We start from the raw sequence: 24,085 nt of genomic DNA on the forward strand, positions 1-24,085 counted from the left end.
AACCAAAGTGACTCCTGTCACACTGTATATATAATGTTTGGGGGTTCTTTTTCTAGCAAAATATACTGATTGTTACATGTAGACAAAAGTGTCATAAAGAGGCTTGGAAGTGGTTAGTAAATGAAGAGGATCTCTGCTGACGTCCATCATTCAATCATGTGCAAGCAAAAATGCATTTTTTTTTTTTCCTTGCATGTGATTGGTTATCCTTTGCAAAGTGAAGTTTCACCTCATTTCTGAAGCTCTGGAGCAACTTCACTTGAAAAGTACACAGTCTATTTGTCTTTAGTAAATCCATCCTATAGGCTTACATAGGAGGTTTTTTACAGGCTGAAAAAATGACTCAAGACCTTTCACATGATGAGCACTCCAGGCTGAAGAGCACTCCCAGGATTAGGAGTACCGCTCGCTCTGCAGGTAGCCTGCCATGTTTGATGGAAGCATACTCTTCCCAGCATTATGTATAAGATGCCACGACAGCATCCCTTTAATGGAAGGAGAGAGGCTGAGCCTGACTGACAGGAAGGATGTGATCGGGGAGATAGTCCTATCTGCACTGAAGAAGCCATCACATCTCATTAGCAGCCGATGAGAGGGAGCGATGTCCGTGTGCCGGTGTCGGTGTGACAGTGAGTGGCAGGCTGGAGATGGGGAGAGATAGTTCTCCGCATCATTACACCGATATGACAAAATCCCCAGTTTATGACATTCCGATGCACGTGGAATAAAATGCAAACAAAATCAAATATGTATCATAAATGAAGAGCAATAAAAGACAAATGTGCATTTTTTTTTTTTTAAAATTTCAGGTACTTATATAGCGCTGTCAATTTACATATACATTGCACATTCACATCGGTCCCTGCACTCAAAGAGCTTACAATCTAAGGTCCCTAACTCACATACATACACAGTAGAGACAATTTTTTTTTTATACAGGATCCAATTAACCTACCAGCATATCTTTGGAGTGTGGGAGGAAACTGGAGTACCCGGAGGAAACCCACGCAGGCACAGGGAGAACATGCAAACTCTAGGCAGGTGGTGACGTGGTTGGGATTTGAACCGGCAACCCTCTTGCTGCTAGGTGAAAGTGCTAACCACTACACCACTGTGCCAGATTTACTCCATTAATGACCATAGTTACATAGTAGTTGAGGTTGAATAAAGACAACAGTCCATCCAGTTCAACCTGTGTAGGTGTGTGTGGACACATTCATTTCCCATAACCCTGAATGTTGTGATCTTTGAGATGTACATCCAACAGTCTTTTAAAAGTAGCCATACTCCCCGCTGCTACCACCAATTGTGGAAGAGAGTTCCACAATCTTATCGCCCTTAGTGTCCTTTCACACGGGCGATCCGATCCGCCTGTCAGTTTTTCAGGCGGACTGGATCGGATGCTCCATGCATCCCGATGGGGCACAAATGTCAGCGGAGACATCTCCACTGACACCCGCTGCTATCCGATTCTGATCCTGTCTGTGAAATCCGGGCGGATGGAAACCCTATTTTTCATCAGTCTGGCAGATCGGATGAGAATGGACAGAGCGTTTACATCCGATCTCCCATAGAGGAGAGCGGGGATTTGACAGCTCCATCTTTGCACACAGAGAGAGACGGAGCTGTCATCCGCCTGCTCAGCGGGATCGGCGGATCGATCCCCCACTGAGCAGAGAACGGACCGCGTCGGATGGCGCACCGTGTGAAAGGACCCTTATAGTAAAAAACACCATACGTAGCTTAAGGTTAAACCGCCTCTCCTCTAATCGCATTGTATGGCCTTGTGTTCTCTTACACTCCTTGAGACTGCTGAGATCACCATTGAGGTATTTGTAAATTGCTATCATGTCCCCTCTCAGGTGTCTCTTCTCCAGGGAGAATAAATAAAGCGCTTGTAAACACTCCTCATAATTAAGACCAGGCCATTTTTTGCGATACAGCACTGCGTAATTTTAACTGACAATTGCACGATCGTACGACGCTGTACCCAAACAAAATTGATCCCCCCCCCCAAATAGAGCTTTCTTTTGGTGATATTTGATCATCTCTGCGGTTTCTTTTTTTTTTTTTTTTTGCACTAAGAACCAAAAAAGACCAACAATTTAGAAAAAAAGAAAAAAAACAATATTTTTTACTTTCTGCTATAAAACACATCCAATAAAAAAAAAAATGTAAAAAAAAAAAAAAATCGAATTTCTTCATCAATTTAGGCCAATATGTATTCTGCTACATATTTTTAGTAAAATAAAATCCCAATAAGCGTATATTGATTGGTTAACGCAAAAGTTATAGAGTCTACAAACTATTGGATATTTTTATTTATTTAACTAGTAATGGTGGCGATCAGCAACTTATAGCGGGACTCCGATAATGCAGCGGACAATCAGAAACTAACTGACACTTTTGACACTTTTTTGGGGACCAGCGAAGCGAATACAGTAATCAGTGATAAAACATATGCACTGTCACTGTACTAATGACACTGGCTGGGAAGGGGTTAAACATCCAGGGGCGATTAAAGGGTTAACTGTGTTCCTTGCCAGTGTTTGTGTACAGTGTGGGAGGTGCTTTTACTAGGGGAAGACATGGATCCAATCCCTGCTTTGCAGGAACTCATGATCCATGCCTTTCCTGCTGTGAGAATGGCGATTTGCCTTGTTTTTCTGCCTTTGTGCGGACATCGAGGCCACAGTACCCGCTGATCGGCTCCCACTGTGTATAGTCACAGCGGAAGCAGGCTGCCCCATCACGTGTGTGCGCCCCGAAGCCTGGAAGCGCCGGATCACGTACCTAGGCACAGCAATGCCACCTTGCCACCATATATTTATATAAGTTATACAGTTGGCAAGTGGTTAACCACTTGCCGACCGAGTACGGTAATAGTACTGCGGCAAAGTGGTTCGTTATCGTCTGACGACGTAGTATTAACGTCGTCAGACACTCCCCCTTCTGGGCGGCGCTTGCGCGCCGCCGGAGGCTCGCTCCCGCTGTTTTCATTCACAGCGGGAGTCGGGCCAGGGGAGGAGCAGCGGCGATCGCCGCTGCTCTGCCCCGATCGCCGGGGATTTAGTGTGGAGATCCGCCCGCTGTGTGTAAACACAGCGGGCGGATCTCCATAGTGACAGGGAGTGACAGATCGGACTGTTCAGCATAGCTGGACATCCGATCTGTCCATGACTCACTCAGTCACCTCCCCCCCTACACGTCAGTAAGCACCAGGCATACATTAACCCCTCCCTCTCCAATAAAATTAACCCCTTCCCTGCCAGTGTCATTTTTACAGTAACAGTGCATATATATAGCACTGATTACTGCAGTAATGTCACTGGTAACCCCAAAAGTGTCAAAAATGTCAGTCAAGGGTCCGATCTGTCCGCCGCAATGTCGCAGTCCCACAAAAAAAATCGCAGATCGCCGCCATTACGCGTTAAAAAAAAAAACACCAAAAATGACAGAAATCTTTCCCTTTGTTAGTAAACGCAATAACTTTTGCGCAAACCAATCAAAATACGCTTATTGTGATTTTTTTTACCAAACATAGGTAGCAGAAAACAAATTGGCCAAAAACTTTTTAAAAAATTGTTTTTTACATCTTTTTTGGGGGGAATTTCATATAAAAAAATGTTAAAAATATTGTTATTTTTTCAAAATAAACGCTCTTTTTTTGTTTATAGCGCAAAAAGTAAAAATCGCACAGGTGATCAAATACCACCAAAAGAAAGCTCTGTTTGTGGGAAAAAAAGGACGTAAATTTCGTTTGGGTACGGCGTCGCACGACCGCGCAATTGTCAGTTGAAGTCGCACAGCGCCGAATCGCAAAAAGTGGCCTGGACGGAAGACAGCAAAATCCTCCGGTGGTAAAGTGGTTAAAGAGGACCTGTCAATAACTTTACAATAAATTCCTGACATCTCAGAATTTACAGCAACAGGATCATTTTTCAGAAGAGTTTCACAGTTTATCATTTTAAAGCCGCCCTTCTTTCTCCAGTTCAGTGACTTTGCCTTAGTCTGAGATGATGTCATCAGTCTGCTGCAGGCAGGTGGAAGATTGCTGCTCCTCTGAAAAGTGATCTATGCTTGGATTGCTTTTCAGAGACATTTGACAGACAGTGAAGAGGCAATATCTTGCCTCCTCACTGCTTTTTTAACCCCCTAAATGCTGCACTACCATGCTGCAACCACCTGCATTGTGTCTGATTGCAGGGTGTTTCCCAGTGCTAAACCATTCATCCAATTGGTAAATTGCTGCATTTGTAAATTGGAAAAGCCAATAAAAAGGAAAAGTGTTCAGGGAGGGGGGATTTGGAATTAAAGAGAAAAGGATGTGTACCTGCAGGGGAAATTTAAGGGGTAGAGGATCTGTGCTTGGAGGGGGGTGAATAGAAATTGTGCTGGGGAGGGGTGATTTGGAATGGGGGAGAAGAGGATGTGTACCTGGAGGGGAAATTTAAGGGGTAGAGGATTTGTGCTAGGAGGGGGGAATGGGTTGCCCAGGAGCCCCACCTGCCCAGCGACCCAGCCAAGCATTAGTCCCGATTCCCGCGTGCATCACGCCGCCGAACTTCGCAGGTGGCAAGCGCCTGTTGGCCCTGTCCTGCTGTCAGACCCCTTGGGCCATGGAGGGGGAGCCCACAACTGCAGGAATGCCTGTCCGCCTCCACGGGAAAAGACACACATACAGGACAGTCCAGTCTGACTCCCGTCCGTGCGTGTGTTCACCGGACCCAGCCGCCCAACTTGGAAGCTGTCATTAGCCTGGCACTGCTGTACCAATAAATATCGCCTTATCCATAATTTGCATTTTTACTCTCATGGGAGATTGTGTAGGCGGGGCCTCAGTGCACTGCATTGCCTGGGGCCCTTTAATGCTCTTAAAGTGGAGTTCCCGGCTATTTTGCAACTTTAGTGACTGCTGGAGCGCTCGCTATGCTGATCAACAATTGGGCATTTTTAAATTGTTTTCGGGGGTCCCTTTACCTTATTTTCAGGCCATTTTTGATTGTACTTCCTCCTTCTCCCCCCTCTGTGGCCACGGCCACCGACATCACTTCCGCCTTTGCATTGCATCCTGGGAGCTGTTTGTCATCACTCCCAGGAGGCAGGAATCAGGAAGAACTCCCAGAACACTCCCTGGAATCAGGAAGAAGGACACAGCAGATTACACTGCGGCTTCAGATGCCCACATCCAAGATGGCCGTGCCCAGACAGCGTTTTTAAAAGTAAGATTTTGACTAAAATCCAATACTGTACACCTTGTAAATATGAGAATAGAGGTTCTGTACAGGGCGATGGATTAGTATTATAGGGGTATTTTTAGTTAAAAAAAGGTATTTGAGGCTGGAACTCCGCTTTAAATCGGTAGTATACCGCTTTTTGCGACTTTTAACTACAAGTAAGCCTATAATAAGGCTTACCTGTAGGTACAATTAATATCCCCTAACCGGGCACGGTTTAGGAGATATTTGCACTGCATGCAGCGCATGCGCTCTGAAGGTCCGGCGGACTTTCAGCGTTCCTTGCCGGGAACTTGTCGGAAAATGACTCCCACGCGCATGCGCGGGAGTGACGTCATCGCGGCTACGGCCAATCACAGCGCCGGAGCCGCCGAACCCGGAAGAGACGCCGAGGGATCATGTCAGCTCCCACAGCGGTGTCTGGGGGTCCGTGTCGCGGCTTCGTTTCAAGGTAAGTATTTCATAATGAGCTAGTGTGCGATGCATACTAGCTCATTATGCCTTTGTCTTGCAGGGTTTTTTTTTTTTTTTTTTTTTAAGTATACAACCGCTTTAAGATGGCACTGGGGGGCTCAAAGATTTGTGCTGGGAGGAGAGGGGATTTATGCTTGGGCGGGGGTTGGGAAATTAGTGCTCAATGTGTTTTTTTTTTTTTGGGGGGGCGGGGGTTTCTGACACATAATGGTCATACATCTTGTGGGGGGGGGGGCGCACAGTTTGGCACATTCACCTTGGGCTCTAGACGACCTTGTCCTGCTCTGCCTACATGATGTGTACAGAGTTTATAGATTAATGGCAGCACAATGTGACTGCTAAAGGTCAGCTTGTTTCTGTGCCTATTGGGAATCTATGCAGTTTTGCATGAATGCAGCCTAAAGGGCCATACACACTATAAGACTTTCTGAAGACTTTTTCCTTCAGATTTACCTTTTCTATGTAGTGCAAGGGCCTGGCAGATTGCATACAAAGTGAAAGTGTTTAGGTTTGACCTCATATTATCTGGTTTTGGTAAATCTAAAGGAAAAAGTCTTCAGAAAATCTTATAGTGTGTATGGCCCATAACACCCCGCCATTGCAAGGAGCGTGTTCCCACCGCATTCTGCTTTTGTTGCCACCATGTTTATTCCTATGGATGAGCCGTACCACTATGAATAGTGCCATGAGTACGGCTTTCCTATAGGAATAATATGGGGCCACAATGGGGATGCGCAGTGTGAACAGAACGCAGGTGCCAGGCAGGGACACACAGAAAATCTTATAGGAAAATCTCTCCACAACCATAAAAAGTGTTCTTATAAGATTATTTGTTTCCAGATGTCCAGAGTTTAAAATGAGCCCCGCATTCTGATTGGTTACTCTGGAAATGAATACATTGTTATCCTAGAGATCAGATTCCAGGCTGATACATTGTATCTCTTTACCATCTTAGAGACCGGAAGTGCCCTGAGATCTGCCTGTTAATAATAATGTATTTTTCCTCTAAAACATGACCGAAATACGAGGAGGTGTCTCCTTCAATACGCGCAAAAGGCAGGCAGCGTCTTGTAAGTGTTCAGTACAGACCGACCCCCAGTCAGGCAGAGCGCTGGACAGCTCCTGTCAGTGGAAGGACCCCGAGGTTGCTGTCCCAGAGGATGCGAAGATAAAGCCGTTTCCATAGAGACGCGGCCTACCACTTCACTGATCCACGGCCTGTCCTGCGCTGAGTGCCGGGATGGGGCTGGAGATGGAGCCTCTGCTGCAGGCCTGGAGCTACTTCCGTCGGAGGAAGTTCGAGCAATGCTCGCAGCTGTGTGGCCGCATCCTGGAGAAAGAGCCCTATGACCAGGTACACCTAGTGTCATATACATGGAGTATTATATACACCGAGTATTGTATATATACACTGAGTATTATATATATACACAGAGCTCCATATACACCGAGTATTGTATATATACACTGAGTAGTATATATACACTGAGTATTGTGTGTGTATATATACACTGAGTATTATATATATACACACCGATTATTATATAGACACACACCAAGTCCTATATACACGGAGTCCCATATACACTGAGTATTGTGTGTGTGTGTATATATATATATATACACACACACACACACACACACTTTGAATCCTATATACATCGAGTATTAATAATAAAAAAAAAAAAATATATATATATATATACCGAGCATGTGTGTGTGTGTATGTATGTGTGTGTATATATATATATATATATATATATATATATATATATACACATATACACACCGAGTCCCATATACACCAAGTAACCAAGTATTATATACACACACACTTTGAATCCTATATACACCGAGTATTAATGTGTGTGTGTGTGTATGTATATATATATATATATATATATATATATATATATATATATACACACACACTCTCCCCAAGTCCCATTTACACTGAGTATAATATATACACCCCATATGCCATATCCTATATACACTGAGTAATATATATATATATATATATATACACACACCAAGTCCTATATACACCCCATATCCTATATATATATATATTTGTACATACAATGTCCTATATTATTATATACACTGAGTTTTTTATATACACACACCTCCTATTCCACGTATACCATGTCCTTTATATATCCCAAGACATGCAAAAATCCGGAATATTGCTGCACATAAAAAGACATAAAAGGTAACGCGTTTCGTGCTAAAGTCAGCGCTTACTCAAACCTTTTACTCGTTACCTTTTATGTTCCTGTCATACCTGTGATGGGATTTTAATACTTCAATAAAGTTACCAAGGAGTGCAGCAATATTCCGGATTTCAGCATGTCTCTGAATCTCACTGATGAGCTGTGCAGCACCCTGGGGATTCACAACGTGTGAGAGTCGGTCTCTCACCTAGAGCGCCATTTCTTTGGCATTACTGACTCCTATATATATCCCATATACACAGAGTATAATTATATATGTAACACAAATTGCTAATCAGCCAATCGCATAGCAGCAACTTAATGCATTTAGTCATCTAGACCTAGTGAAGATGACTTGTGAAGTTCAAACCGAGCATCAGAAAGGGAAAGAAAGAGCTTTAGGTGACTTTGAAGGTGCCATGGTTGTTGGTGGCAGACGGGCTGGTCTGAGTATTTCAAAATCTGCTGATCTACTGGGATTTTCACAGGTATGACAGGAACATAAAAGGTAACAAGTAAAGGGTTTGAGTAAGCGCTGACTTTAGCACGAAACGCGTTACCTTTTATGTCTTTTTATGTGCAGCAATATTCCGGATTTTTGCATGTCTTGGGATATATAAAGGACATGGTATACGTGGAATAGGATGTGTGTGTGTGTGTGTGTGTATGTGTGTATATATATATATATATATATATATATATACACACACACACACAGTGCCTTGCGAAAGTATTCAGCCCCCTTGAACTTTGCGACCTTTTGCCACATTTCAGGCTTCAAACATAAAGATATAAAACTGTAATTTTTTGTGAAGAATCAACAACAAGTGGGACACAATCATGAAGTGGAATGAAATTTATTGGATATTTCAAACTTTTTTAACAAATAAAAAACTGAAAAATTGGGCGTGCAAAATCATTCAGCCCCCTTAAGTTAATACTTTGTAGCGCCACCTTTTGCTGCGATTACAGCTGTAAGTCGCTTGGGGTATGTCTCTATCAGTTTTGCACATCGAGAGACTGAAATGTTTGCCCATTCCTCCTTGCAAAACAGCTCGAGCTCAGTGAGGTTGGATGGAGAGCGTTTGTGAACAGCAGTTTTCAGTTCTTTCCACAGATTCTCGATTGGATTCAGGTCTGGACCTTGACTTGGCCATTCTAACACCTGGATATGTTTATTTGTGAACCATTCCATTGTAGATTTTGCTTTATGTTTTGGATCATTGTCTTGTTGGAAGACAAATCTCCGTCCCAGTCTCAGGTCTTTTGCAGACTCCATCAGGTTTTCTTCCAGAATGGTCCTGTATTTGGCTCCATCCATCTTCCCATCAATTTTAACCATCTTCCCTGTCCCTGCTGAAGAAAAGCAGGCCCAAACCATGATGCTGCCACCACCATGTATGACAGTGGGGATGGTGTGTTCAGGGTGATGAGCTGTGTTGCTTTTACGCCAAACATAACGTTTTGCATTGTTGCCAAAAAGTTCAATTTTGGTTTCATCTGACCAGAGCCCCTTCTTCCACATGTTTGGTGTCTCCCAGGTGGCTTGTGGCAAACTTTAAACGACACTTTTTATTGATATCTTTAAGAAATGGCTTTCTTCTTGCCACTCTTCCATAAAGGCCAGATTTGTGCAGTATAAGACTGATTGTTGTCCTATGGACAGAGTCTCCCACCTCAGCTGTAGATCTCTGCAGTTCATCCAGAGTGATCATGGGCCTCTTGGCTGCATCTCTGATCAGTCTTCTCCTTGTATGAGCTGAAAGTTTAGAGGGACGGCCAGGTCTTCGTAGATTTGCAGTGGTCTGATACTCCTTCCATTTCAATATTATCGCTTGCACAGTGCTCCTTGGGATGTTTAAAGCTTGGGAAATCTTTTTGTATCCAAATCCGGCTTTAAACTTCCCCACAACAGTATCTCGGACCTGCCTGGTGTGTTCCTTGTTCTTCATGATGCTCTCTGCGCTTTAAACGGACCTCTGAGACTATCACAGTGCAGGTGCATTTATACGGAGACTTGATTACACACAGGTGGATTCTATTTATCATCATTAGTCATTTAGGTCAACATTGGATCATTCAGAGATCCTCACTGAACTTCTGGAGAGAGTTTGCTGCACTGAAAGTAAAGGGGGCTGAATAATTTTGCACGCCCAAATTTTCAGTTTTTTATTTGCTAACAAAGTCTGAAATATCCAATAAATTTCATTCCACTTCATGATTGTGTCCCACTTGTTGTTGGTTCTTCACAAAAAATTACAGTTTTATATCTTTATGTTTGAAACCTGAAATGTCGCAAAGTTCAAGGGGGCCAAATACTTTCGCAAGGCACTGTATATTAGACACACGCACTCTATTGTAAATATACTACTGTTATATACACACCATGTCCTGTATACAACTCATATCCCATATACACTGAGTTCCATTTATACCATGTCCCATATACACCCCATAACCTATATATACACCAAGTTCTATATACACCCTCCATTCTGTCTATCTACCCCACATCCTATATGTACTCCATGTCCCATATCTACTGAGTCCTATATACACTCACCAGCCACTTTATTAGGTACACCTGTTCAATTGCTTGGTAACACAAATTGCTAATCAGCCAATCACATAGCAGCAACTCAATGCATTTAGTCATCTAGACATAGTGAAGATGACTTGTGAAGTTCAAACCGAGCATCAGAAAGGGAAAGAAAGAGCTTTAGGTGACTTTGAAGGTGTCATGGTTGTTGGTGGCAGACAGGCTGGTCTGAGTATTTCAAAATCTACAGATCTTCTGGGATTTTCACACACAACCATCTCTCGGGTTTACAGAGAATGGTGGGAAAAATAGAAAATATCCAGTGAGCGGCAGTTATGTGAAGGAAAATGCTTTGCTGAGGTCAGAGGAGAATGGGCAGACTGGTTCCAGATGATAGAAAGGCAACAGTAACTCAAATAACCACTCATTACATCCAAGGTATGCAGAATACCATCTCTGAACACACAACACATCGAACCTTGAAGCAGATGGGCTACAGCAGCAGAAGACCACACCGGGTGCCACTCCTGTCAGCTAAGAACAGGAAATTGAGGCTACAATTTGCACAGGCTCACCAAAACTGGACAATAGAAGATTGGAAAAACGTTGCCTGGTCTGATTTCAGCTGCACCATTCATGGCGGGGTCAGAATTTGGTGTAAACATGAAAGCATGGATCCATCCTGTCTTGTGTCACCGGTTCAGGCTGGTGGTGGTGGTGTAATGGTGTTGGGGATATTTTCTTGGCACACTTTGGGCCCCTTAGTACCAATTGAGCATCGTATAAACACCACGGCCTACCTGAGTATTGTTGCTGACCATGTCCATCCCTTTATGACTGCAGTGTCCCCATCTTCTGATGGCTCCTTCCAGCAGGATAATGCACCATGTCACAAAGCTCCAATCATCTCACCACTGGTTTCTTCGTCATAACAATGAGGTCACTGTACTCCAATGGCCTCCACACTCACCACATCTCATGCAATAGAGCACCTTTGGGATGTGGTGGAAAACTTTGCATTTCATTTGGAAATGAAGGTCCCAGAGTCTGGAGGAGGAGTGGAGAGGCACAGAATCCAAGTTGCATGAGGTCCAGTGTGAAGTTTCCACAGTCAGGTATGATTTGGGGAGCCGTGTCACCTGCTGGTGTCGGTCCGCTGTGTTTTATCAAGTCCAAAGTCAGTGCAGACCTCTAGAAGGAAATTCTAGAGCACTTCATGCTTCCCTCTGCTGATCAGCTTTATGGAGATGCTGATTTCATTTTCCAGCAGGACTTGGCACCGCCCACACTGCCAAAACTACCAATACCTGGTCACATGATCATGGGATCACTGTGCTTGATTGGCCACCAAACTGGCCTGACCTAAACCCCATAGAGACTCTGTGGGGTATTGTCAGAAGGAAGATGAGAGACACCAGACCCAACAATGCAGATGAGCTGAAGGCCGCTATCAAAGCAACCTGGGCTTCCATTACACCTCAGCAGTGCCACAGGCTGATCGCCTCCATGCCACGCCGCATTGATGCAGTGATTCATGCAAAAGGAGCCCCGACCAAGTATTGAGTGCATCCTATACTGTACATGGACTGACTTCACTAAGCCAACATTTCTGTATTAAAAGTCCTTTTTATTTTATATTTTGGTCTTGTGTAACATTCTCATTTTCTGAGATACTGGTATTTGGGGTGTCACTCGCTGTAAGCCATAATCATCAAAATTAAAATAAAGCAATGCTTGAAATATATCACTCCGTGTGGAATGCATCCATATAAAATATACGAGTTTTACTTTTAGAATTGAATTACTTAAGTAAATTAACTTTTTGATGATATTCTAATTTTATGAGATACACCAAGTCCTATATACAGCCCATGTCCCATATATCCCAAGTGCTATATATACACCCCATGTCCCATACATCCCAAGTGCTATATATATATATATATATATATATATATATATATATATATATATATATATATATATATATATATATATATATATATATACAGCCCATGTCCCATATATCCCAAGTCCTACATATACAGCCCATGTCCTATTTATCCCAAGTGCTATATATACACCCCATGCCCCATATATCCCAAGTGCTATATATATACAGCCCATGTGCTATATATACACCCCATGTCCCATATATCCCAAGTGCTATATATACACCCCAAGTCCTACATATACAGCCCATGTCCCATATATCCCAAGTGCTATATATACACAGCCCATGTCCTATATATCCCAAGTGCTATATATATATATATATATATATATATATATATATATATATATATATAAACAGCCTATGTCCCATATACACAAAGTCCAAATGCACCCCTTTTCCTATATGTAAATGCATGTACTGTACACCTAGTGGATAACTGGACATTTTGCAGGAGTATCACTGGATTAAAGGTGAGCATTGCAGTAAAAGCTACTTTTTTGTTATTTTTACTACTGCTGGACAATTCATTTAGTGCTGGTTCACACTGCCGCTACCACTAAAGTAGCGTCGCTTCCAGCGCGACTTTGACGCGACCTAATCGCGAGGCAACTTTTTATTTGGCCAATCACAGAGCTGAAAATTGACAGGTACACTTAGACCCCCCAGACACTAAATACAAAAAAATGACATGCCTGCCTAAAAAAATGCCCGCTAAATGCCTGCAAGAATAAAAGACAGCTGGTAAAACACTACAAAAAATTATAAGAAAAATGATTTTTTTTTAGGGGTTCTGGACATGCTACATAGCTGAAACTTGACAGGGACACTTTTTTGACCCCCCAGACACTAAATCCAGAAAATGATATGCCTGCCTAAAAAAATGCCCGCTAAATGCCTGCAAGAAAAAAAGCCAGCCGCAGAGAAGCCGTATCCCTGAAAATATAGTAAAAATGCTGTTTTTTAGGGGTTCTGGACATGCTACAGAGCTGAAAATTGACAGGTACACTTTTTAGACCCCCCAGACACTAAATACAAAAAAATGACATGCCTGCCTAAAAAAATGCCCGCTAAATGCCTGCAAGAATAAAAGACAGCTGGTAAAACACTACAAAAAATTAAAAGAAAAATGATTTTTTTTAGGGGTTCTGGACATGCTACATAGCTGAAACTTGACAGGGACACTTTTTTGACCCCCCAGACACTAAATCCAGAAAATGACATGCCTGCCTAAAAAAATGCCCGCTAAATGCCTGCAAGAAAAAAAGCCAGCCGCAGAGAAGCCGTATCCCTGAAAATATAGTAAAAATGCTGTTTTTTAGGGGTTCTGGACATGCTACAGAGCTGAAAATTGACAGGTACACTTTTTAGACCCCCCAGACACTAAATACAAAAAAATGACATGCCTGCCTAAAAAAATGCCCGCTAAATGCCTGCAAGAATAAAAGACAGCTGGTAAAACACTACAAAAAATTAAAAGAAAAATGATTTTTTTTAGGGGTTCTGGACATGCTACATAGCTGAAACTTGACAGGGACACTTTTTTGACCCCCCAGACACTAAATCCAGAAAATGACATGCCTGCCTAAAAAAATGCCCGCTAAATGCCTGCAAGAAAAAAAGCCAGCCGCAGAGAAGCCGTATCCCTGAAAATATAGTAAAAATGCTGTTTTTTAGGGGTTCTGGACATGCTACAGAGCTGAAAATTGACAGGTACACTTTTTAGACCCCCCAGACACTAAATACAAAAAAATGACATGCCTGCCTAAAAAAATGCCCGCTAAATGCCTGCAAGAATAAAAGACAGCTGGTAAAACACTACAAAAAATTAAAAGAAAAATGATTTTTTTTAGGGGTTCTGGACATGCTACATAGCTGAAACTTGACAGGGACACTTTTTTGACCCCCCAGACACTAAATCCAGAAAATGACATGCCTGCCTAAAAAAATGCCCGCTAAATGCCTGCAAGAAAAAAAGCCAGCCGCAGAGAAGCCGTATCCCTGAAAATATAGTAAAAATGATGTTTTTTAGGGGTTCTGGACATGCTACAGAGCTGAAAATTGACAGGTACACTTTTTAGACCCCCCAGACACTAAATACAAAAAAATGACATGCCTGCCTAAAAAAATACCCGCTAAATGCCTGCAAGAATAAAAGACAGCTGGTAAAACACTACAAAAAATTAAAAGAAAAATGTTTTTTTTTAGGGGTTCTGGACATGCTACAGAGCTGAAACTTGACAGGGACACTTTTTAGACCCCCCAGAAACGAAATCCAAAAAATGACATGCCTGCCTAAAAAAAATGCCCGCTAAATGCCTGCAAGAAAAAAAGACAGCTGGTAAGACACTACAAAAAATTAAAAGAAAAATTATTTTTTTTTAGGGGTTCTGGACATGCTACAGAGCTGAAACTTGACAGAGACACTTTTTAGACCCCCCAGAAACGAAATCCAAAAAATGACATGCCTGCCTAAAAAAATGACCACTCATGAATGCCAGCAAGAATAAAAGACAGCTGGTAAAGACACTACAAAAAATTAAAAGAAAAATGATTTTTTTTTAGGGGTTCTGGACATGCTACAGAGCTGAAACTTGACAGGGACACTTTTTAGACCCCCCAGAAACGAAATCCAAAAAATGACATGCCTGCCTAAAAAAATGACCGCTAATGCCTGCAAGAAAATTATGCTCTTTTCTTGTTCACTACCATTTTTTAGCAAAGTCGGATGACAAGTCGGATTACAGGTCGCTTCAATTAAGATAAGGAGGCGACTCCCATTGAAGTATATGGGACAGGTCGGATCACTGGTCGCCTGAAAGTAGTACAGGACCCTTTTCTGAAGTCGGAGCGACCTTAATAGCGGCAATTAAGACGGCACTGATTCATTTACATTGGTTTGGTCATGTCAAGCGACCTGGGGCGACCTGGGGCGACACAAGTCGCCTCGTGAGTCGCCCTAGTGTGAATGGGGGCTCAAAGCCGGAGTTCTGCTTTAAATGCAGTTAACAGGGACATCTATTGGGGAGGGGGGGTTTTGGAGAATTGGTTTAAGTGACCAAAAGTCAATTTCTGGCTTCTTCTGAACAAGCGGACTGCCATAGTCAGAGCCAGAACGAGTTTAGAGATGAAGTCTAATTTTCACTTAAAGCAAAATGGTTGAAGAGGTAAATCTGGGATTTTAAAGGTGCAAGACAGAAAATATAATATAAAAATCAATTTTTATTTCAATTAATAAAAGTATTTAATCAGATAAAAAAACATTTTATGCAGAAATTATCCATACAGTACTGTTGCAATATGTTCATCTATACGAGTTGCGCCAGACTATGGCTTCTTCAGGAGGTTTTGCTAGAGTATTGTATAATAGTTCACTACAAAGGAGCAATAAAATAATACACAAATATATCAATGCAAGAATGTCAATAAATCTACTTTAGAAAAACAAATCACGGTATGTGCTATTCAGCTAGATCCGGGTAAATAAAACCCATAATATAAATAAGCACACATATTTATGGGTAAACTGGGGGGATCCCCTCACCTTGTTATCAAGTAGATGACTGTTAGGAATCCAGCAATCTATATTGCACCGGGATGTCAGTGACCGCAGAGCGGAAAACAGGAGCCCATATGACAGACCAGCTGCCTGAGCTGAAGAAAAAGATACACCCAAAATTGATTGAAAAAGATCCAATAAATCTCTTTAAGGCCCCTTTCATACAGGCGGACCGTTCAGATCCGCCTGTCCGTTTTTTTTGGCAGATCTGAACGGTCCCCCCATGCATCTCTATGGGGGATTGGATGTCAACGGAGACATGCCTGCTGACATCTGTTCCGATCTGATCCATCAAATCTGGACGGATGGAAACCCTATTTTCCATCCGTCCAGCGGATCAGATGAGGACGGACAGACGGTCCGTTCCCATCCAATTTCCCCATAGAGATGCATGGGGAACTGACAGCTGTGTCTCCGCACACAGCGCGGAGACACAACTGTCATCCTCCTGCTCAGCGGGGGATCGGCGGCTCGATCCCCCGCTGAGAAAAACGGAATCTGTCCGACGGACGGAGTGTGTGAAAGGGGCCTAAATCTCACAAGAGAAGAGGGAGATCATACCTCAATTTATCACAGATTGAAGTGAATGAATTTCGAAAAATCAAACTTCCAAATCACTATGCAAGCTTAGTAGATCAGGCGGCTGGTCTGTCATATAGGCTCCTGTTGTCCCCCTCTGCGGTCACTGATATACCGGTGCAATATAGAATGTTGCATTCCTAATGGTTATCTTTGATAATAACAATCAAGATGAGGGGATCCCCCCAGTCTACCCATAAATCTGTGTGCTCATTTATATTAGATCCAGGTGATTTAAAACCCATAATATAAATGGGTCAGGGACTTTTTTTTCAGCAGCAGGTTGTGTTTTTGGTTCCATAGACTTCAACGGTAACACAGCAGAAACGCATGTGCTTGCGTCTTTGATGTGTTTCTGCTGTTTTTTTTTTCTGGTTTCCCCTGCATGACAACACCCCTCCAAAAACGCATCGAAAAACGAGTGTGAAACAAAATGCAAAACTCACCGGGAAAATTAATCAACTGCGTTCTGCATAGGTGGGAACCAGGCATAAGGTCCCCTTCACACGGGCAGTCTCGGTTATGATCAGCAGGGGATCTGTCTGCCGATCCCCCTGCTGATCAGAATAGAGCGGTTGGATGACCGCTAAGAGGACCAATGGATGACCGATCTGCTCAGATGACCTTGTCTGCTCAGTTTATGCAGCCTGAACACAGACCGAGCCTGCTGAGCTCTATGGGCGATCGGGTGTAAATGGACTCCGCTGTCTGTTTACACCTAATTTGCCCTCTGATCTGCCTAGATCACAGGTGCCAAACACAAGGCCCGTTGGCCGAATCTGGCCCGCCAGGCCATTTCATGTGGCCCTCGCACCCAGGGCTTTTTTGCAGCTGGAAAGTGGTGGAACTCCGTTCCGCCACCTCTGGCTCTTGCAGATCCCTGCCTACCCTGCATGGACTCATGGCAGGGCACAGCAGTGCTGACCAATGATCTCCCTGCAAGTGAGAGACATGGAGCCACCTACACTGCCAGGAAGTACTAGAGCCAGGCAGTTGAGATGTGAGGAAGCTTTTTGGGGGGGAGGGCACTCTGTACTCCGCACACTCCTGAACTCTGCATGCTGCATACTGCTTATCTCTGCACCCTTAAACACTGCACACTGTATGTCATACACTCCTCAACCCTGCGCACTCGTGAACTCTACACTCTGTACACTACATACTCCGGAGTATCTAATGCCTCGTACACACGCAACGATTATCGGCTGACCGATCGGCCGTCTTTTGTCCAGTGTTGTTGTGTTGGTTGAAATGTGCTCTAGACTGCACACGAATTTTCTCGGCCAACAAAAACCAACTTCAGAAGTGATGTCATGTGCTGGTTTACTTTCCGTGTGTTTTTTCTTCTCTGAGCATGCCCAGTCTTGCTCATCTGAATTTTGTCTGCCGAAATCTGTACTGACTGACGAAAAATGGGCCGTTCTGTTGACGGCCAACAAAAATTTTATAGCATGCACACCAGATTTTGTTCGGCCGAAAAGTCGGAGTCGGTTGTCGGAAGCATCATACTAACAAGCCGACAATCGGCCGATCGGAAGTTGGCCGAAAATTCACGGCCAACAATTGTTGCGTGTGTACGAGGCATTAGTATATGCATAGTCTTACAGATACAACCGGCCCCTTGAGGACATCCCTAATGCGGATGCGGCCCACAATGAAATTGCGCTTGACACCCCTGGCCTAGATGGAGAAGGACTAATCGCATGTGTGTGTTGGTGGTGGTGTTTTTTTTTAAATAGTGGATCAAATTGGAGATTAGGAGGGTGTAAACAGACGAAAGCCCATAGGGGTAAATGGGGTAGTCCGATCAGGACTGTCTGAAAAATTTGACAGGCGGGCTGGATCATGTCCTTTCTGTGAGAAGGGTGTAATTCACTGGAGAGTTGAGATCTGTCCTTATTTTTTGGGAAAAATGGGAATATCCTCATTTTGAGAATCCTGCACCTGTCTTTTAGTGCCGGTTCACACATATGCGATGTGGGAACCCTGCGAATCCACTGCAGGTTCTCGCATCGCACTCGACTCACAGGCTGTTCACACTGCCATATGTGAATTGCTGGGGGTGTCAATACAAGTTAACGAAACCCCCAGATCCGTTTGCATAACGCAGTGCGAACTGTCACTTCGGACATGAATCGGATTGCATAGGTGTTATTACCCATGTGATCTGATTCTGGTGTGTGGACCAAAAAAAGGGTCCTGTGCGATTTTGGTCCGAATGCGATGCAAATTCAGCCATACAATCTGTATGGCTGAATTTGCAACGCACAGACATTGCATGAGATTTGGAGAGCAGTGTGGTGCGAATAACATGCAATGTTTGACATCACATATGTGTGAACCAACACTGACCGTATTATCTATTAAATATTGTGATTCTCTAAGCTCGCCATCATAGATCACAATAGAACTGTAGATTTCACTTTGTGTATTTTATGTGCAGCATTCTGACCTTGAGAGATGACATTGAAGGAGTGTTGCCAGGATGCACAGAGCAGAGGAAATGTAGACTGTGCATGGGATATTTGGGGAGATGCTGCTTTCTGCTTGAGTCACCTTCCTGCGTCTCTGGCTGCGAACACACAGATGTTCCAATGAAGCATTTAGCATGCAGCTCAACAGCCCTGTGAGTGGAGAGAACTAATTTGCTAATCAGCGGTCTGGCGCTCTGAACTTAAACATCATGGAAAAGGTTAGGAGCGCAGTCACGCTCTCTTCTTGCTATTGTGCAGTGCACGCGGTGTGTGCTTTGGGGTGCATTGGCATTCTTAATGGCACCCCAATGTTTGCAGATTTGCAAAAAAGCACCTGACCAGGACCCCTGCATTAAAGGGAAGGCGTTGCCTGGCAGTACGTTGGAAAAAAGGAAGTCTGGTGAATATTTTGTGGCCCATGACCCATTGTGAGCCAATTTTAATAATAAATGGGCATGATCAGTGAAGTGCGTGTTGAGGTGCACACATGAATGTGATAGAAATGGCAGTTCTTTAGGTTGATTTCATTTAGAGCTTAACTCCAGGTTTCTTGTGACTTTAAATACCGTATTTATCGGCGTATAACACGCACCTCAATTTTAGGAGGGAAATTTCAGGAAAAAAGTTTAAATTTGAAATAAACAGCTTTGAACTCAGAACATCTTTTTTGCAGCCTCGCCAGCGCCGTGTCTTCTACTGCAGCCTCGCCAGCGCCGTGTCCTCTACTGCAGCCTCGCCAGCGCTGTGTCTTCTACTGCAGCCTAGCCAGCGCAGTGTCTTCTACTGCAGCCTAGCCAGCGCAGTGTCCTCTACTGCAGCCTCGCCAGCACAGTGTCCTCTACTGCAGCCTAGCCAGCTCAGTGTCCTCTACTGCAGCCTCGCCAGCGCCGTGTCCTCTACTGCAGCCTCGCCAGCGCCGTGTCCTCTACTGCAGCCTCGCCAGCGCCGTGTCCTCTACTGCAGCCTCGCCAGCGCCGTGTCCTCTACTGCAGCCTAGCCAGCGCCGTGTCCTCTACTGCAGCCTAGCCAGCGCCGTGTCCTCTACTGCAGCCTCGCCAGCGCAGTGTCCTCTACTGCAGCCTCGCCAGCGCAGTGTCTTCTACTGCAGCCTCGCCAGCGCAGTGTCTTCTACTGCAGCCTAGCCAGCGCAGTGTCTTCTACTGCATCCTAGCCAGCGCAGTGTCTTCTACTGCATCCTAGCCAGCGCAGTGTCTTCTACTGCAGCCTAGCCAGCGCAGTGTCTTCTACTGCAGCCTAGCCAGCGCAGTGTCTTCTACTGCAGCCTAGCCAGCGCAGTGTCTTCTACTGCAGCCTCGTGTCTTCTACTGCAGCCTCGCCAGCGCAGTGCCTTCTACTGCAGCCTCGCCAGCGCAGTGTCCTCTACTGCAGCCTCGCCAGCGCAGTGTCCTCTACTGCAGCCTCGCCAGCGCAGTGTCCTCTACTGCAGCCTCGCCAGCGCAGTGTCCTCTACTGCAGCCTCGCCAGCGCAGTGTCTTCTACTGCAACCTAGCCAGCGCAGTGTCTTCTACTGCAACCTAGCCAGCGCAGTGTCTTCTACTGCAGCCTAGCCAGCGCAGTGTCTTCTACTGCAGCCTCGTGTCTTCTACTGCAGCCTCGCCAGCGCAGTGCCTTCTACTGCAGCCTCGCCAGCGCAGTGTCCTCTATTGCAGTCTCGCCAGCGCAGTGTACTCAGGTACTTATATAGTGCTGTCAATTTACGCAGCGCTTTACATATACATTACACATTCACATCAGTCCCTGCCCTCAAGGAGCTTACAATCTAAGGTCCCTAACTCACATTCATACATACATAGTAGGGCCAATTTTATACAACATCCAATTAACCTACCAGCATGTCTTTGGAGTCACAGTGTCCTCTACTGCAGCCTCGCCAGTGCAGTGTCCTTTATTGCAGCCTCGCCAGTGCAGTGTCCTTTATTGCAGCCTCGCCAGTGCAGTGTCCTTTATTGCAGCCTCGCCAGTGCAGTGTCATTTATTGCAGCCTCGCCAGCGCCGTGTCATTTATTGCAGCCTCGCCAATGCCGTTACACAGAGCGGGGGCGGGCCGAGGAGAAGGGAGGACGAGCGGCCGCTGTCATCTGAAGTCCCGGCGCCTATGATAGACATCACACGTCCTGGCCACTATGATGTCTATCATAGGAGGCGGGACTTCTTATGACAGCAACTGCTCATCCTTCCTTCTCCTCGGTCCGGCCCGCCCCCCCTCTGCTTCTAGGCGCTGCCTGGGTTTTTTTATTTTTTTTTATATATCGGCGTATAACACGCACTGCTGCTTTGCCCCCAATTTTTAGGAGGGAAAAAGTGCGTGTTATACGCCGATAAATACAGTAGTTCATTTGGATCAAGGTGGTCCATAAATGAACGATTTGCATCACTAACAGATGCATTTACTGGGAGCATTGTATAAACTGTATGTAGCATCAGTTTTATATACAGATGTTTAAAATGTGTAGTGCACAAATTATTAATTCTGTGAAACTTATAAACATAAATATGTGAACAATAGTGACACCAATATCATAAATAAATAGGATGAGATCTAAAACATAAAAGTCCATGAAATTCATAAAAGGTCCATATATGCGACAATTCACATAAGTCCTTGAATGAAGAGATAAAGTTGTATATACAGGACTCTGTTCCAGCGACAGTATGGGGACTTCCCATCCTATTCCTGAAACAAAATCAAGTTGAAATCAACCATTCATAGGAAGCCTTGTGCTTTAACAGTTAATGTAAGACTTTCTGTGATTGGCTGAGGTGGGCAGGTGACCTCATGATCTCCACCTCAGCCAAGAAGAATAAGCCTTGTATATATTGATTAAAATATAAGGCTTCCTATGAAGGGCTGAGCAGCTCTCAGCCTGACTTGATTTTGTTCCGCAGCATACTGGAAGTCCCTGTACTGAAACACAGTTCTGTATATTATAAGAAGCTTTTCATCCGTGAAGCAAATGGTTCATTTGGACCACCTTGTTCCAAACAAGTTTTTAGGGTCACAAGAAACCTAGAGTTCAGCTTTCAATGCCGCATGCAGTCTTTTCACTTTGTAAAATGTGTCAGGTTACAACGGAGTAGGTCCAATGAGGTGCAAGCCACCTTCTGGACTTCTCCTTTTACATTTTATATTTTTACTTAGTGCTGGGAGCATGGCTATTGCTATACTTCCGGAGCTGGACCTTCTGGTCTCGGCTCTAGTAGCTGTACATTTTAATGCAGCCATTCTGCCTTATTCTCCCCTCCCCCCTTCCCATTCTCCACCCCCTGCCCAATCACAGAGGGCTTTGTGTTATGTGAACCTAGTAACAAAATACAAAGTCTTCTGGGAATGGACAGCGGAGGGGCAGGCAGAGCTGCTGCTGTGTGCAAAAACAGCATTTCTGCTGTCAGAGTGCAGGGAGTGTGGCGATAGCTGTACTCCCCAGTACTCAGTAAAACTGTCATTTGTAAATATAAGAGCTTCCAGCACTCAGTAAATGTGCCATCTATAAAAAAAAAAAGGACCTAGATCCAAGAGGTGCCATGCACCTGTTTGAATTAGGCCCGTTTGTAAGACAGCAGATTTTAGAAAGTGGCTAAATTCCTTGAGTTCAGCTTTAAATTTTAGGATACTGTTACCTGCAGTTTTTGGAGATGTGTAGGGCTTTAAAGCCTGTTCACACTTTTGTGCACATTGCTGCAGTTGACACAGATTTTCTTGACAGTGCCTTCATTTCAAGTAGGCCCTCAACGTGTCCACCAGTGAATGGAGTGGTGTGATGCCTATATGATTCCACCCCCCTGGGGCATGTCCATAGGCTGGCATGAGCTTACAAAAGAGTGATGAAGTGAGCAGGACACACGTGAGCGGTGTTGAGGAGTTCCTAGCGCTGCCATAGCAAAAGATCAAATGGCCAGATCAGATACAGCACCAAGATGTAGCTTAATTGAAAATGGAAGGGGTGATCCAAGGGCGGTCTTCCCAGCCTGCAGCTGGCCTTTTAAGGTCTATTCTTCGATATGGGGGTGTGATCCAAGGACATTCTTCCCAGCCTGTAGTTGGTCTTTAAGCTCTATTCTTTGATGTGGGGTGGGTGATTTAATGGTGGTCTTCCCAGCCTGTAGTTGGTCTTTAAAGTCTATTCTTTGATACAATGGGAAGGGGGATGATCCAAGAGGGATCTTGCCAGCTTGTTGGTCTTTAGGGTCTAATTTTTAATGCGATGGAGGGGGGGTCCAATGGCAGTCTTCCCAGCCTGGTCTGATCTATTTCCTAATATGATGGGGAAGGGGGAGATCCCAATGCTGTCTTCCCGGCCTGCAGCTAGTTTTTTAAGGTCTATTCTTTGATATGGGGGTTGATCCAAGGGCAGTGTTCCCAGCCTGTAGTTGGTCATTTAAGGTCTACTGTTTGATGCTACTTGTGATTGGTGGTAAGGTGCACAGATTATCATTCTCGTGAAATATCTCTTCTGCAGGCTACAGAAATGTTAAAAACAAAAAACGCAACTTTTCCTTTTCTCTTTCTGACATGGCAGACTTTATGAAATTGTTGGTTCTTTTATGCCTTCTTCCAATCTTTCCCATTTTCTTCATTTTTTCAAATGCTTCCCAAGGAGAAAAGTTCTGACCATTTGATGCAGGTACCGGATGTAAATTCTCCGTAGACTGTAGACAGATCTAGTTAGCTGGTGTTAGCTCTGTTTAGTGATGTGTAGATGTGACTGTGAAGATTTACTAAAGAGTTGAAATGGAGAATGTTCACATGGAAATGTATGACTATTCACTTCAGTTATCCAATCATGTGCAGATGGAATAACAAACAGGGATTTGCATTTTAACATCACTGTTTTTGTATGGGGCTCTTGAGAATCTTGGACCTCCATCCCATCAGATGACCCTAACCTAAGGCTGGAGGTAACTAGAACTTGGCTAGGAAAACTATCTTCCATTATTGGCCCCACCCCTGACAAAAGTCCTTCGGATACAAAAAGGTGTACTTTATCCTGCACTTGGAAAGCCTAACCTATACCCATAGAGGTAACTTTCCAAC

General features: G+C 44.2%; 1 protein-coding gene across 1 annotated transcript in view; it reads left to right on the top strand.

Annotated features, from left to right (window-relative positions):
- Positions 1–6,850: 6,850 nt before the first annotated feature.
- The window catches only part of TTC8 (tetratricopeptide repeat domain 8), a gene marked incomplete at its 3' end in the record, with an annotated part of 99,977 nt that continues 82,742 nt past the window's right edge, over positions 6,851–24,085 (top strand). Inside the window, exon 1 of the mRNA XM_082242796.1 lies at positions 6,851–7,065. Within this exon, the coding sequence (XP_082098922.1) occupies positions 6,952–7,065 (114 nt within the window). The 5' untranslated portion in view covers positions 6,851–6,951. The remainder of the gene's footprint in view (positions 7,066–24,085) is intronic.

The sequence above is a fragment of the Pelophylax lessonae genome (assembly GCF_965119305.1).
Source record: "Pelophylax lessonae genome assembly, chromosome: 13".
Taxonomy (NCBI): Eukaryota; Metazoa; Chordata; class Amphibia; order Anura; family Ranidae; genus Pelophylax; species Pelophylax lessonae.